Source organism: Rhinolophus sinicus, chromosome 18 (assembly GCF_057876585.1).
Source record: "Rhinolophus sinicus isolate RSI-liver-muscle chromosome 18, RSI-T2T, whole genome shotgun sequence".
Classification (NCBI taxonomy): domain Eukaryota; kingdom Metazoa; phylum Chordata; class Mammalia; order Chiroptera; family Rhinolophidae; genus Rhinolophus; species Rhinolophus sinicus.
This window is the reverse complement of record NC_142518.1, coordinates 107,612,924-107,626,226: the sequence shown is the minus strand read 5'-3', so window position 1 is coordinate 107,626,226 and position 13,303 is coordinate 107,612,924. Positions and strand designations below refer to the sequence as shown.

The 13,303-nt window shown below is 40.6% G+C and overlaps 1 protein-coding gene across 8 annotated transcripts in view; it reads right to left on the bottom strand.

Moving 5' to 3' along the window:
• Positions 1 to 13,303, bottom strand: part of AFF2 (ALF transcription elongation factor 2) — a 477,377-nt gene that overhangs the window by 42,206 nt on the left and 421,868 nt on the right. For all 8 annotated transcript variants that reach the window (XM_074323510.2, XM_074323511.2, XM_074323508.2 and 5 more), the window contains one exon: positions 396 to 555. In XM_074323510.2, the coding sequence (XP_074179611.1) occupies positions 396 to 555 (160 nt within the window). The remainder of the gene's footprint in view (positions 1 to 395; positions 556 to 13,303) is intronic.

Genomic DNA, 13,303 nt, shown 5'->3' with positions numbered 1-13,303 from the left:
TACTTGCCAAGTGACAATTCATTGACTCAACCTAGAGAAAGGAGTGGTATTACCAGAGCCAGAAGTGAGTCTGGACTGGCTTCATGGGTTCTCCCAAAAGAGAAGTTGCTTGCCCAGTTATTACTGCTCTAATTTACATGTGAGGAAGCTAGAAGGCTCAGAGTAGCTAAGAGGGTCACCCAGCAAGTCCGTCACATGTCAAGAAGCCTGTCTGTTAGAGACTATACGGATATTTACTTTAGAGGGGAAAATGCTATCAAATACTTGAATATGCTTCTGTAGTATTTTTGTGCTAAAGTAATTATTGTGCAGCACGTGTGTGTGCATATCTGTGTGTTGGGGTGCTGCCGTGGTGACAGGCAAATCGTGGTTTGGGCCCTGGCCATTTCACCCACCTCTGGAGTGGCCACACGAGGCGTCTCATTGGATTCACTGTCAGTGGTGCTGCTTTCAGTATCTGAGTCTGACTCCGAGCTGCTCTCTGAGTCACTGGAGCTGCCGGATCCCCCGCTGGCTTGCACTGCAGGTGGGGGCTGAGGTGTGGCCAAGAGTGCACTGAAAGAAAAACATCATTCATTACCTTCTTCGGTCTCAAATCAGCTGGAAAAGAGCCCAGGTCAGCATAAGGACCAAGGATCTGTGTGATACAGGCAGAGTGGAACATTCTGTCCCACTTACAGATTGGAAACATGAGGTCCAGTGAGTGGCGACCATCAAAGGTTTTGTCCAAATCAGGTCTGTGTGGGTCCAAGTTCCTTGGGCTCCATCACCCCGCCTTCCCTCCCAGGAAAGCCTCGCCTCTGTCACTCCACCGGAAAACTTGAAGCCAAGGTTGCATGTTGATACAGACGCACAGCCTCAGATTCTTAACGGCCTCATTTTTGTTTTCAGTTCATTTTCATTTGCTGTGGCCATCTTTTTCAGAAAACCACAGGTTTGTCAAGAGGTTCTGATTATTGTTGTATACACAGTATGGTCCTCTCCCCAGGAAGGGTTCAGTTCAATCCTTATTTCAATCAGAGGAAACTGAGGTCCAGAGTGTGGGAGGTGCTTGTTTCTGTCTCACAGCTAGTTAGGGAAGTGAGACTAGAACCATAGCCCCCCACCTACCTCAAAGGGCAGGTCCCTGTAACGCACATTGACTGCTTGGTACCCAATGCCCAGTGCCATGGTAACCAGAGTTAACCGTATGAATAACGGAATGAGAGGATGCGCTTTTCAGCCTCCTCCACCATAATTTTTGTAAATTCTTTGTAAAACTCTTACCAGGAGGTATGATCATAAAGGACCGGCCATCTCTAGTGATTGATTTTAAATTTGTAAAGCTGACCAAGCAAAACATTGGAAAGTCGACACCATTTGCCACTCTGCCTTTATTGACAATCAATACTCTTCCTTACTAATCATTTGCTCTCCATGCCCCGTAACAAATCAACCTCAGCTGCTTCTTGGCACGCGGGGCTATGTCATAGCCTTTCTGTCCGTTTTTGCTCATTGTCTCTTTGGACTGAGTTTTGCTCGGCTTTCGCTCAGAAATGGGAATCTAAAGTTGGGGGAGGGTTTTCATCTCCCTCTGTCTTGTGAGCTCAATCCCCTTTTTGGAGATAAGTTTAATCATGGTGAGGGGACCAGACTGGTGAGACTAGATCCATAGCCCCCCAGCTCCCTTAAAGGGTAGGGGCCATGTAAAGCATATTCACTACTGGGTGCCCAGCATCCAGCACACAGCCCCCAGCACCATGGTAACCAGAGGTAATTGTTTGAATACGGGAAGGAGAGGATGTACTTTTCAGCCCTAAATTCACTGATGCGCAGGGGCCGGTCCACCAATCTGCCTGGCTGGCCATCCGAACCTCACTGCCTCTCATACTCCCAGCATCTTGTCTGGCACTTCCCCACTCAGTTCAATGAGGAGAGCCCAGGCCTGGGCCTGGAGGGCACCTGGTCCTGTGGCTCCACCATCAACGCGGAGAAAGAGGGACCCCAACAACCCCTCTGCTCAAGCCTCTGTCAGCATAGAGCACTATTCATGCCTGGTCCCACCCCACACCCTCGCAGGAGCCTATTCTTCTCCAACATTATAGTTCTTGCCCACTGAGCTGGAGCCACACTCAGCTGCTGCTTGGGATGGAACACGATCCCTTTCAAGCCAGCAAGGGCTCCTCATCAGACACTGTCCAATGCAGAGAGCCTTTTCATTACTTGTGCCTGGCGTCCCCGAAGACTGCCCCTTTCATCTCCCAGGTAGGTATTTTCTTTCCCACAGCAAAAGCTCATTTGAAAATGCTATCTGCTAAGTAAATGCTATCTGCAAGTACATTCCTCTGCCAAATACACCAAGAGATAAAGGGAAGCAGGAGAAACAGGGGACTGTATCTCCTAGAAAAATGTGTGTGTGTGTCTGTGGGCGTGAGTGCGTCCAACAGTTTCAAAGACAGCACAGAGCATCTGCGATCCTGAGACTCCTGACTGGTGGGTTGAGATAAGATCTAAGTCGTACTCACATTTATGGTTTTCCAGCTAAAAGGCCATTTCCTAGTTTTCTCTCATATCCATGCATTAATTTCTGGCTTCTCATAAGACCCTACTCATCCTGATATCACCACACTAGAGTCCAGATTTACTTTGGAATATTTCTGGATAGAGTTGTATTTACTGGATTACTTTTGAGCAATTTCTGTACGAAACAAAATAATCACAGGGATTATTCCCTCAAAACCGGATGCACTGGGATGACATACATAGGGCACAGATGTTTTATTTACTGGAATCTATTTATTCCTCAGGTAAATAATAAAAAAAGCTTTCCAGGCTTAGTAGAAACTTGTATGTGTTCCTTATCCAAAGCCCTTCAGAGGGCAGATGAATTCTGATATTCAGATTTTTTAATTAAAAAAAAAAGTGAATGTACCATATATATAACACCCCGGTGGGATCTGGGGAAGCATTCCTTAATAAAACTTGTTAATAGGGCTATAGTAACATTCACAGTAAGAGGACTAAATAAAGACTTTAAATAAATATCTACATATCAGTTTAGATCAGGTTTTGTCATTAAATGAGTTTGTCTCAAAGTTACTGAAAATAACAATTCTCAGAACTTGTTGAATTTCAGAATTGTGATGAAGGGATTGTAAATATGGACAGAAAGCACATAAGAAAAACTGACTATAACTGTATGGCTAAGTAAATATAGGTATTGTAGACACAAAATTAAGACTATTTCAAACGTAAGAGTAACCTTGACTGAGACCCAATGACACGAGACCTGATATTATTTTCCCTACGACTTCTTACAGCTAAATTTATTGCTTAGGGGAAACCAGTATAGAAAGAACAGGAAAAGATACATCAGCTTTGCATACCCACACTGATGGACATAGATACTTCGGGCTGAGAGGCAAGGTGGACTTGAATTTCGAGAGGATACCATGAGAACTCAAAGTCATTTGCGGCAGGGAATAACAGTTGTTTAAAATGAAAGCAACATTGCTCTCCTCAGGACCTTCGTACGCTTCTACTATCCATCTGCTGTTCCTGGGGTTGCTGGAGAATCTAGCTGCACCCCGCCTGCTGAAGAATGTAAGCTACACATATGAGTCTGACCCACACTTCCTGTGGGCCCGCCTTGCACCCAGCTGGGGCTGTTCTCAGGGACAAAAAGTGAGTACAAAACCAAAACACTGTCTTCACAAGTAAGACAAACAGCAATATCAGAATGATTGGCCTAGGGCCATGTTCTTGTCTAGAATCCATGGTGGAACTTTCAAGTTGTCAAATCATCACAATATTTCACTTTCAGTTCTTCACTGAAACCCGTTAGCTGTTCAGCTAGTTAAATTCTTACTTCTGCTACATTTATTTTCATATGTCACTAATTTATTTTCCATATGCATATTAAAGTGGCTATGAGTGACGCTAGCTAGCCCATGTAATCCTTGATTCTGCCTGGGATATGAAGGACTAATGTGCAATTTACACATTCTTCATTCACCAAACTGTATTAGAATTATTTCCTATGCACCATTTACTCCCATATTTTAATAAACTGCTTTAAAAATGAATGCTAGTGGTTACAAAAAAGATAATGTGTGATACTAAAAGTCATTAACATTTAATATATTAAACCATCTATTCTATAGTCTGTAAATATTACAAGTGTACTCTATGACTTCACTCCTAATATAATAAAACTTCTCAAAGGATCTACGTTTATAACAACTTCAAAGTCGACTGCTCAACTTTTCAAAGATAATATGCTGCTATTGTGTTCATCAGAGTGAGCAAGCAGTCTTTACTGAATGGACTAAGCCTCATTTTAATCCCAACCCCATTTAGAAGGTCTTCAAGGTCATGACCAGATGGAGGGCAAAGAAGTTGGCTTAGCGAGTCAATGATCCTAGTGGAGAAATCCAGGGCCAGGGAAGGAGATCAAAGAGCAGGCCAGTAGGAGGGAAGTTTGGGAGGTATTTCAGATGCCTTCTCTAGACAAGGTTGGTTGGCCCTATTGTGGAAGTTTTGAGAGTACCCGGACAGAAAAGATGAGTTTTAAGGGTTAGCCCAGGCACCTTAATCTCTAGACGTGACAGTCTCTCTATGATGATACTGATCATGCCTCTTGCAATAAAAGGCTCAGTTTATGACACCATAAGATAGAGAGTCTGGAAGCTAAATGAGGGAACTGAAACTACTTTGTCTGCCAAGGTAAAACTAGGGTCAATGATTTAGAGATCTAGTCAGGAAGATTTCACTTCAACAGCAGGAAGGACTTATAAAAACCTACAGCTGGCCACAGAAACAAGCCCCTACTTTGAAGGCCAGTGACCAGAGAGTCAGCAATAAAGAATGTGGGACAGGGATTCCTAGTGTGGGTCCAAACTGGGATTGGATGATCTCTAAGGTGTTTTATAACTCAAAGATTATAATCCTTATGAAACTAAAGTATACAGGGGATTCTTAGGGAGACCGTTTATGGACCTTAGAGACAACATGTGAGGAGACATTGGCACAATCCAATCTGCTTCTTCAGGCAGGTCTGAAATGACCTGCTCTTAGCAACACTTTAGCAGTCACAGAGCTCTGAATGAACTTTGGTGGATTAAAGCTGCATTTCTGTAGGGCTATTTCATAAATCAGACTTTTCACTAATTCAGATTAACAGCCTCCAGAAAGCCAAACATCTGCATCAGTGCTGTGTGACTCTAATCCTAATTTAACTGTGAATTCCTTTCTCAGGATATAAACAGGAATGATGAATTGGCCATTCTGCTCAACCAAGCTGTGTGGGCATCAAAAAGGAAAGGTTCCAGAATGGGTAACGACTTTGTAGTGGGAAACATATATGGGAAGGCTTTGGCAAGCAAGCTCACGGGGTAGAGATCTTGGCAACATATTTCACAAGGCTCAAAACTTGCCAAAGACATGTAGCATGAGGTGTTTAATGGGGGAGTCCTGTACTTAAACCCTTGTCTTTAGTCGAGGCTTGTACGGATTCCATCAACAAAACTCGTTTTCCAGTTTTATAGGGATCAAATGTCTGTCTACCAGATAATTTGAAATGCTTCCATATTTATTTCATCACTAAGTTGTAAAGGGATGGCCCTGGGGCAAAAGAATCAACATTTATAGCTCATCTTACCTCTGTTTTTCGTTTTCCTCTCTGAACTTTGGGTTCCTGAACTGGTAAAATACATCCGCCTCACCCACTAGGCCACTAGAGGCAAATACTCTGAACCCTGAACCTCTTCCAGCCAGGGGACGGGAGGAATCCATTTCTGTCTGAGTCAGTACTTTTGAAATCTACCCCATGTACCCCTCAAAAATCCATTTAGCCAAACTGCGCAATAGAAAGTGTACGCATGACACATAAAACAGATAAAGGCAGAGTTGCTCTGGTAGAAACAAAGGGTGGTAGAAACAAGAAAGTAGGGGGACGGTGTCCCCAGCAGCTTGTCCTCCTCCCTGGGACAGGCTTCAAGCACAGTTGGAAAGTAAAATACTTCATATCCCAATATTATCACAAGCAACTCAGAACCCATTGTGTTCTGTGTCAATGCACTGATGCTATGGATGAGCAGACAGTGACTCAATGCATGGCTTCAGGAGCTCATCTTTGCCCGACGTGTGCCTACTGCGCCTTTGCCCTTTTGTCTGATCCCGGGGTTTGAAATGGAGTCTGCTCTATTTATTTGCAAGGAGTCATAAGGAGATGCACATCTACCCATTCGTATTCATGTTCACGGCCAAGTTACCTTATGACATTGTTTAAAGCCTTGACCGACTGAAGACATCTGTGGTTCGCAAATGATGATTTCCCCAAAGATGTCCACATCCTAATCTTTGGCACCTGGAAATACGGTGACTCAAGTGGCAAAGGGAATTTTGCAGATAGGAATAAATTCAGGATCTTGAGATGGGGAGACGATCCTGGCTAATCTGGGTGGCCCCAATGCCAGCACAGGGTCTCTGGGAGCCAGAGCTTCCCCTCAGGAAGGGGCTAGTCGATTACTGCCACTGCCGTGGGCAATGAAAGAAGCTGCACGTCCACCCTTTGGAGCTTTCATGATAACCAGAAATGACTGCCTCCTCACATTTTTCTTTTCTTTTTTTTTATTATTATTATAAACTCATAGTTATATTTGTGATAATGTCATACATTTTCATGATAAATAATTAGCCGTTTATGGGAAAACAAACACTGCAATTGTCCCTTTCCCAATTTATCGATTGGACCGAATTTCACTGAATCAGTTACACCAAAGCTATTGCACACTCACTTACTTCATGTTTAAATCTATGTAATGAATGAGTTGGGTTTTTTTTTGCCTATTCTTTTATTTTTTTTCCATTATGTTTATTGGTGTGACATTGGTTAGTAAGTCACCATCAGTTAGTGCCTATTTCTCCTAATTTACCTGATACCTACTTCCTTTCTGAGGTGATAATGCTGAGTGATTTTGGCAATGGCTTTTCATAATTACATTTGACTCGCAATCAATCATATCTTGGTTACCCTTTTTGTGGACAGACCAGACCCAGGCCCTAGTCTTCTTTTCCTGCCTGTACCTTTTCTGCCATTTTCGGTCTACTTCACATATATCTATAAATAGTTACATTTTCCCTACTGTTTGTAAAGAGGTAGTTTCAGTACAGTGGGAAGAGCATGGGACTGAAATCAGATATCTCATTTTGAGTGTTGCCTTGGATACTGTATTATTGTGTGAACTTAGGCTGAGCACTTAAAATAAGGGATTCAGTTTCCTCGTCTGTAAAACGGAGCTGATGCATCATATAGGCTTATAAGAGGACTGAGTGAGGGAATTTATTAGAGAAATTTATTAACCAGTGCTTCTCAAATTTTAATGTGCATATGAATAACTTGGAGATTGTATTAACATGCAGATTTTAATTATGGATCTGGAATGGATCCCAAGTTCTATATTTCTAGCACATTCCTAGGTAATGCAAATAGATAGCCTTGATCGGTGGACCACACTGAGATTAGCAAGGCTAAAACCTACATGGGCTATTCAGATTCAAGCTCCTGGGGAAAAATAAGTTGGTGAATTTTAAACTAAAGGCTAAAACACAGTTTTGAGATCAACTGTGGATATTGTTTTTCCATAATTATTCTGCCCTCCTTTAGCAACAGAGAAAATTGACAGCCTTGTGTCATGTTTAGTCTAACCTGGTCAAGTGTAAGCTTTTTTTAAGGCAACTATTGCCTAAAAAAATAAAGAGAGAGATTTTATCAGACTCTTTCTTACAACTTTCCTCGGGCTACCTGCCCGCACCAGGAGTTGACCACAAGATTCTTCCCTCTGGATGTGTCCTATGGGTCACTCTGAGGGTCAAAGGTGGCTTGCTACTGTCCCAGTTGAGGGTCAGGGTGTTATTAGCTTTCATAAATGGCCATGGCTGGGACCCAGAGCATAATTCATAATGGTAGCACTAGTCTTAGCTACAATGTGTGGAACATGTACTGTGGGCCAGGAACTGAGTACAGCACTTTCCCTGCATTTGCTCTTTTAATCCTGTGACTTATATACTTTTACTACTTCCATTTCACAGCTGAGAATACTAAGACATAGTACCAAGCAATATCAAGTTGAAAAATAGTTGTATGGGACAAACTTCAATATGCAGTTTCAAAGAAATGAAAAACAAGCAAACAAACAAGAAATGCAAAAAAACCCAAGGCATCTGGATTCAGGCACACCGCAGAATGAGGTAAGATGGCACAGTGGAGGATGCCAGTGTGTGCCCAGTAAGGCTGGTCAATGCTGGCTAATGAGTCATTGTCTCTTGAGAGCAATACAATTTGCATTTGGGAGAATAAACTGATCATTTCCATTTTTTCTGGAAGTAATTAAAAGCCACACTGACATTTGTGCTATCAGTCAGAGCTGTTCCAATCAAACAGCTAAACAGGTGGAAAAAATCATATAGTCAAGTATTTTTGTCTCTTTTGCCTTTCAAGTCCATTTTAAAAGATGGGAGCAAGGCAGAGAATGAAGGCAAGCAAGTGTACGTGAACGTTGATTCCCAGGAGCCCTGGTCTCCACCAAAGCAGAGAATGAATGATTGGCAGCTCACATGCATAAGGAACTCAGAGAGGGCCGGATGCCAGGAACCTATAAGAAGGTCAAAGCCTTCCAATAAAGAATTACAAGTTACAAATCTTAGGTGGAGCAAGGTGTATACTTTGACTGAGTGACTTAAACCTGGAAGCTGCTTCCACGCAGGATTCTCCCCACTGTGTCTACAGAACTGGTCTGGAAATCGATGGGGCCCAACTGTCTGCCAGGAAAGCCCAGGCAGTGGGGAGGCTGATTTTGCTGGAAGAGTACAAAGCAGGCTGGACAGAGACTCAGAGTGTCTCAGCACAAGACTCTGCCTTTTCTCTTCCTTCATGTCTTCTTTCTGTTGCCTCTCATGCTTAGAGTTACCTCCCCATTTGGGCAGTGGGCATCCCTCTTCCAGGCTCTCCCTGGACTACATTTCTTCGTTGATGGCTCTCAACACCAATCTCCTTATCAGTACTGTCTGCTCCCCTTCATGTCTGATTTGTTACGTGATGTATCACAGACACTTGATGTCAAGGGTAAGCTTCCAAGGCCAGAGGCTTTATTAGCCACACACACACTCTGTAAAATGCTTGGTGCTCTTAAGACACCCCAGAGTAAAGCCATAAAGAAGTCTTCTCTATAGATCTCTGGGAGAACTGTCCCCGGGCACATCTACTGTCTACTGTCTAAGTCCCTATGTTCCATCTCAATGGAATATCATCATCATTGGATCAACAAAACCCAAATACTTTAAGTGCACAGCACTTGATAATGTTCCAGCATTTTCACTCTTATGACCTTATTTGATTGCTACAAGAACACTGGTGATGATGGAGATGGGGGGTAGTGGAACAGGTATCCGCCCCACTTTACCCATGAAGCCCCAGGACCTTTTAGCCAAAGTCATGTGGCTAGGGTCTGAAGGGCGGGGGATTCACCAATCTACTGTGACTGTTTTTTAAACACCAAGTTCAGTTTGAGGAAATAAAAAGGATCAAGGATCCACTACAAAATCCATCCTTGTAATCATATCAAAAGGCAACAGGAACAATTAAGCCCAAACACTTTTTCTCCCTATTTTTTTCCAAATTAAAATTCATAAAGTGACCCAACGAAATAGGTTGCAAGAATTTGGTATTGAAAACACTGATGGCCATCAACCCTTCATGCTAGGAAAACCTTGTTGCATTTGACTCATTCAAATGACAAATCTCACTAAGGCTAAAGGAAAAGATTTACAGTTGACAGCTAATAACTCCACATATATTAATAATTTGTAAACATTAACTAGGGAAAATTTAAATGTCCTTTATATTTCACATCATTGTGGTTTTTCAAATTGCATGTGTCTTTAAATACATAACAAACACGGTACTGAATTCAAAATATACAGAAAGGGATACAATGAAAATTTATCTTCTAACCCTTTACTGTCATGTTGCCCAATTTTCCAAAGTTTTCCACTGTTACTAGTGTTTTTGTGATTCTTCCAATGACATTCCATACATTTATGAATATTGATATGTGTGCTTTTAAAATGAAGTTTTTTTTTTAAATTATGAAAGTAATATCTACAAAAATTCCTATATGTGGAATGGCAGGGCATTCAATGAATGGCACTGAAAGTCACATATGCTAAAATAAAACTCAGCATTACAGTCTCAAGATCCATCCATGTTGTCACAAATGTTCCTATATCATCTTTTCTTACCGCTGAATAGTATTCCATTGTGTATATATACCACAACTTCTTTATCCAAGCAGAGAACCATGTGATTTCACTGATATGTGGTATATAAACCAAAAACAACAAAAGAACAAGACAAACAAATGAGAAACAGAAACTCATAGACACAGACAATAGTTTAGTGGTTACCAGAGGGTAAGGGGGGTGAGGGGTGGGGGAGTGGGAGATAAAGGTAAGGGGGATCAAATATACGGTGATGGAAGGAGAACTGACTCTGGGTGATGAACACACAATGGGATTTATAGATGATGTAATACAGAATTGTACACCTGAAATCTATGTAATTTTACTAACAATTGTCACCCCAATAAATTTAATGAAAAAAAAAAAACACTCACAGTTTCCTTACTGAATGCATCTTCATAATTATGCCTGAAGTATACTGTAAACATGAGCATTAAAATACCGAAGTGAATGTCAAAAATGGCACCTTGCAAAACTGCACTGTCCACCCTGACACAAGGAAGAGGAAGTGACATAATATATAGCCCTGAGGATCAGAAGCTGCTCACACAGCCATTCTGGGTGGGACCAGGCCACAGATTCCGAATCAGGAAACAGTTGCTGACTGTCCTCCACCATGAAACTTCTTAAGGATGTGATCAGTGTCCCCCACAATCCCTATCCGACCCACTCCCTATTGCAAATCAGGTGTTTTATCCATATTCTCCTTGACCTCACTCCCTGTTGCACTAAAAGTTGTGACTTCTTTTGTATGTGGTTCCAGTGACCATATTACAACTGGAGATCTCTTGGCTTCAGAATTTACAATGACATCCTCATAGACAGATATGCTTTTCTCTACAAGATTTTCAGAAATCAATCTCCTTCACCATCTTATCTTAGTGCCAATTTTATTTCCCTCTATTTCCAACACACATGCCATTTTTGTCTCTTCCCTGCTCCCGCATTACATCCATGCCTTTGCTTACCCTGCTTTTCTGTCTAGAATGACACATTTCCACTCTCTTCTGCTTGCTTAAATCTTTATCATTGAAGCTCAAATTTAAATAACATGAGGTCTTCTCCAATAACTTTAATTCTCACAGATACCTCCCTGTTCTGATTTCTTTTCACTAATTACATCACAGTTTATCACTTAATTATTCTTGAATTATTTCATTGTGCTAACCTTTCGCCTGCTCAACTAAATTGTGTATCCCTTGATGACAGGGGCCAGATTGTACTGTCATTTTTGTGTATCTTAGGGTGACTATCATGATAAGTCATATATAATTTTCTTATTATGAAGAAATACTCCAAATGGAACTCATAATGAATATAAAATCAGCATAAACAAGATCACCTGGTAAAGGACAATATTTAACTATGAAATGTCTATGTATTGCTGACTCTCAAAAGAAGTCAATATTTAGGCAAGCCTATCCAACACCAAAACATCCTGAATCATAGGTTAATTTGCTGAAATTAAATAAGCAAATAGTTTGCCTGATGATGGATTTATAACCTTTCACGTAGTTGCATAGATGCTGACCCTTCACAGTGCCAGACTATTTCTTCAGCTTCAGTTCCATTGACAAAATGTAACTTCGTTATTAAAACTGTAATTATTTGCAGATGACATGATACTATCTAAAGAACCCCAGAGACTCCAACAAAAAACTATTAGAACTGATAAATGAATTTAGTAAAGTAGCAGAATATAAAATTAATATTCAGAAATTGGTTGCATTTTTACAAACCATTAACAAACTATCAGAAAGAGAAATTAAAATGAAAAATACCTAGGAATAAATTTAACCAAGGAAGTAAAATACCTGTATTCAAAAAATTATAAGACATTGAAGAGATAAATTAAAGAAGATACAAATAAATGGAAACATATACCATGCTTGTGGTTGAGAAGAATTAATATAGTTAAAATGTCTATACTACCCAAAGCAATAGCGATACAGTGCACTCTTTATCAAAATACCAATGGCATTTTTCACAGAACTAGAACAAATAATCCTGAAATTTATATAGAATCATAAAAGATCCTGAATAGCAATGGCAATCCTGAGAAAGAAGAACAAAGCTGTAGGTATCACACTACCTGGTAACAAATTATACTACAAAGCCATAGTAATCAAAACAGCATGGTAATCAAAACAACATAGATTAATGGAACAGAATAGAGCCCAGAAATAAATCCATGCCTATACGGTCATTTAATCTATGACAAAGGAAGCAAAAATTTACATCGGGGAAAAGACAGTCTATTCAATAAATGGTGCTGGGAAAACTGGACAGATACACGCAGAAGAAAAAAAAGAAACTGGACCACCTTCTTACTCCATATGCATGAATAAACTCAAAATAGATTAAAGACTTAAATGTAAGACCCCAAACCATAAAACTCCTACAAGAAAATATAGGAAGTAAACTCTCAGACATTACCCCTAGTAATATTTTTTACCAATACATCTCCTCAGGCAGGGAAAACAGAAGTAAAACATTAACAAATGGAATTACATCAAACTAAAAAGTTTTTGAACAGCAAAGAGAACCATCAACAAAACAAAAAGACAACCTACTGAATGGGAGATGGTATTTGCCAATGATACATCTGATAAGGGGTTAATATCCAAAATTTATTTAAAAAAACTCATACAACTCAACACACACAGACACACACACAAAAAGCAGAAAACAATCCAATTAAAAAATGGGCAGGGGACCCACATTTCTCCAAAGAGGACATACGGATGGCCAATAGACATATGAAAAGATGCTCAACATCACTAATCATCAGAGAAATGCAAATAAAAACCACAATAAGATATCATCTCACATATATCACAAGGACCATCATCAATAAATCAAGAAACAGCAAGTGTTGGCAAGGATGTGGAGAAATGGGAATCTTTGTGCACTTTTGGTGGGATTGCAAATTGGTGCAGCTGCTATGTAAAACAGTTTGGAGTTTCCTCAAAAACTTAAAAATAGAACAACCTTATGACTCAGCAATTCCACTCCTGGGTATTTG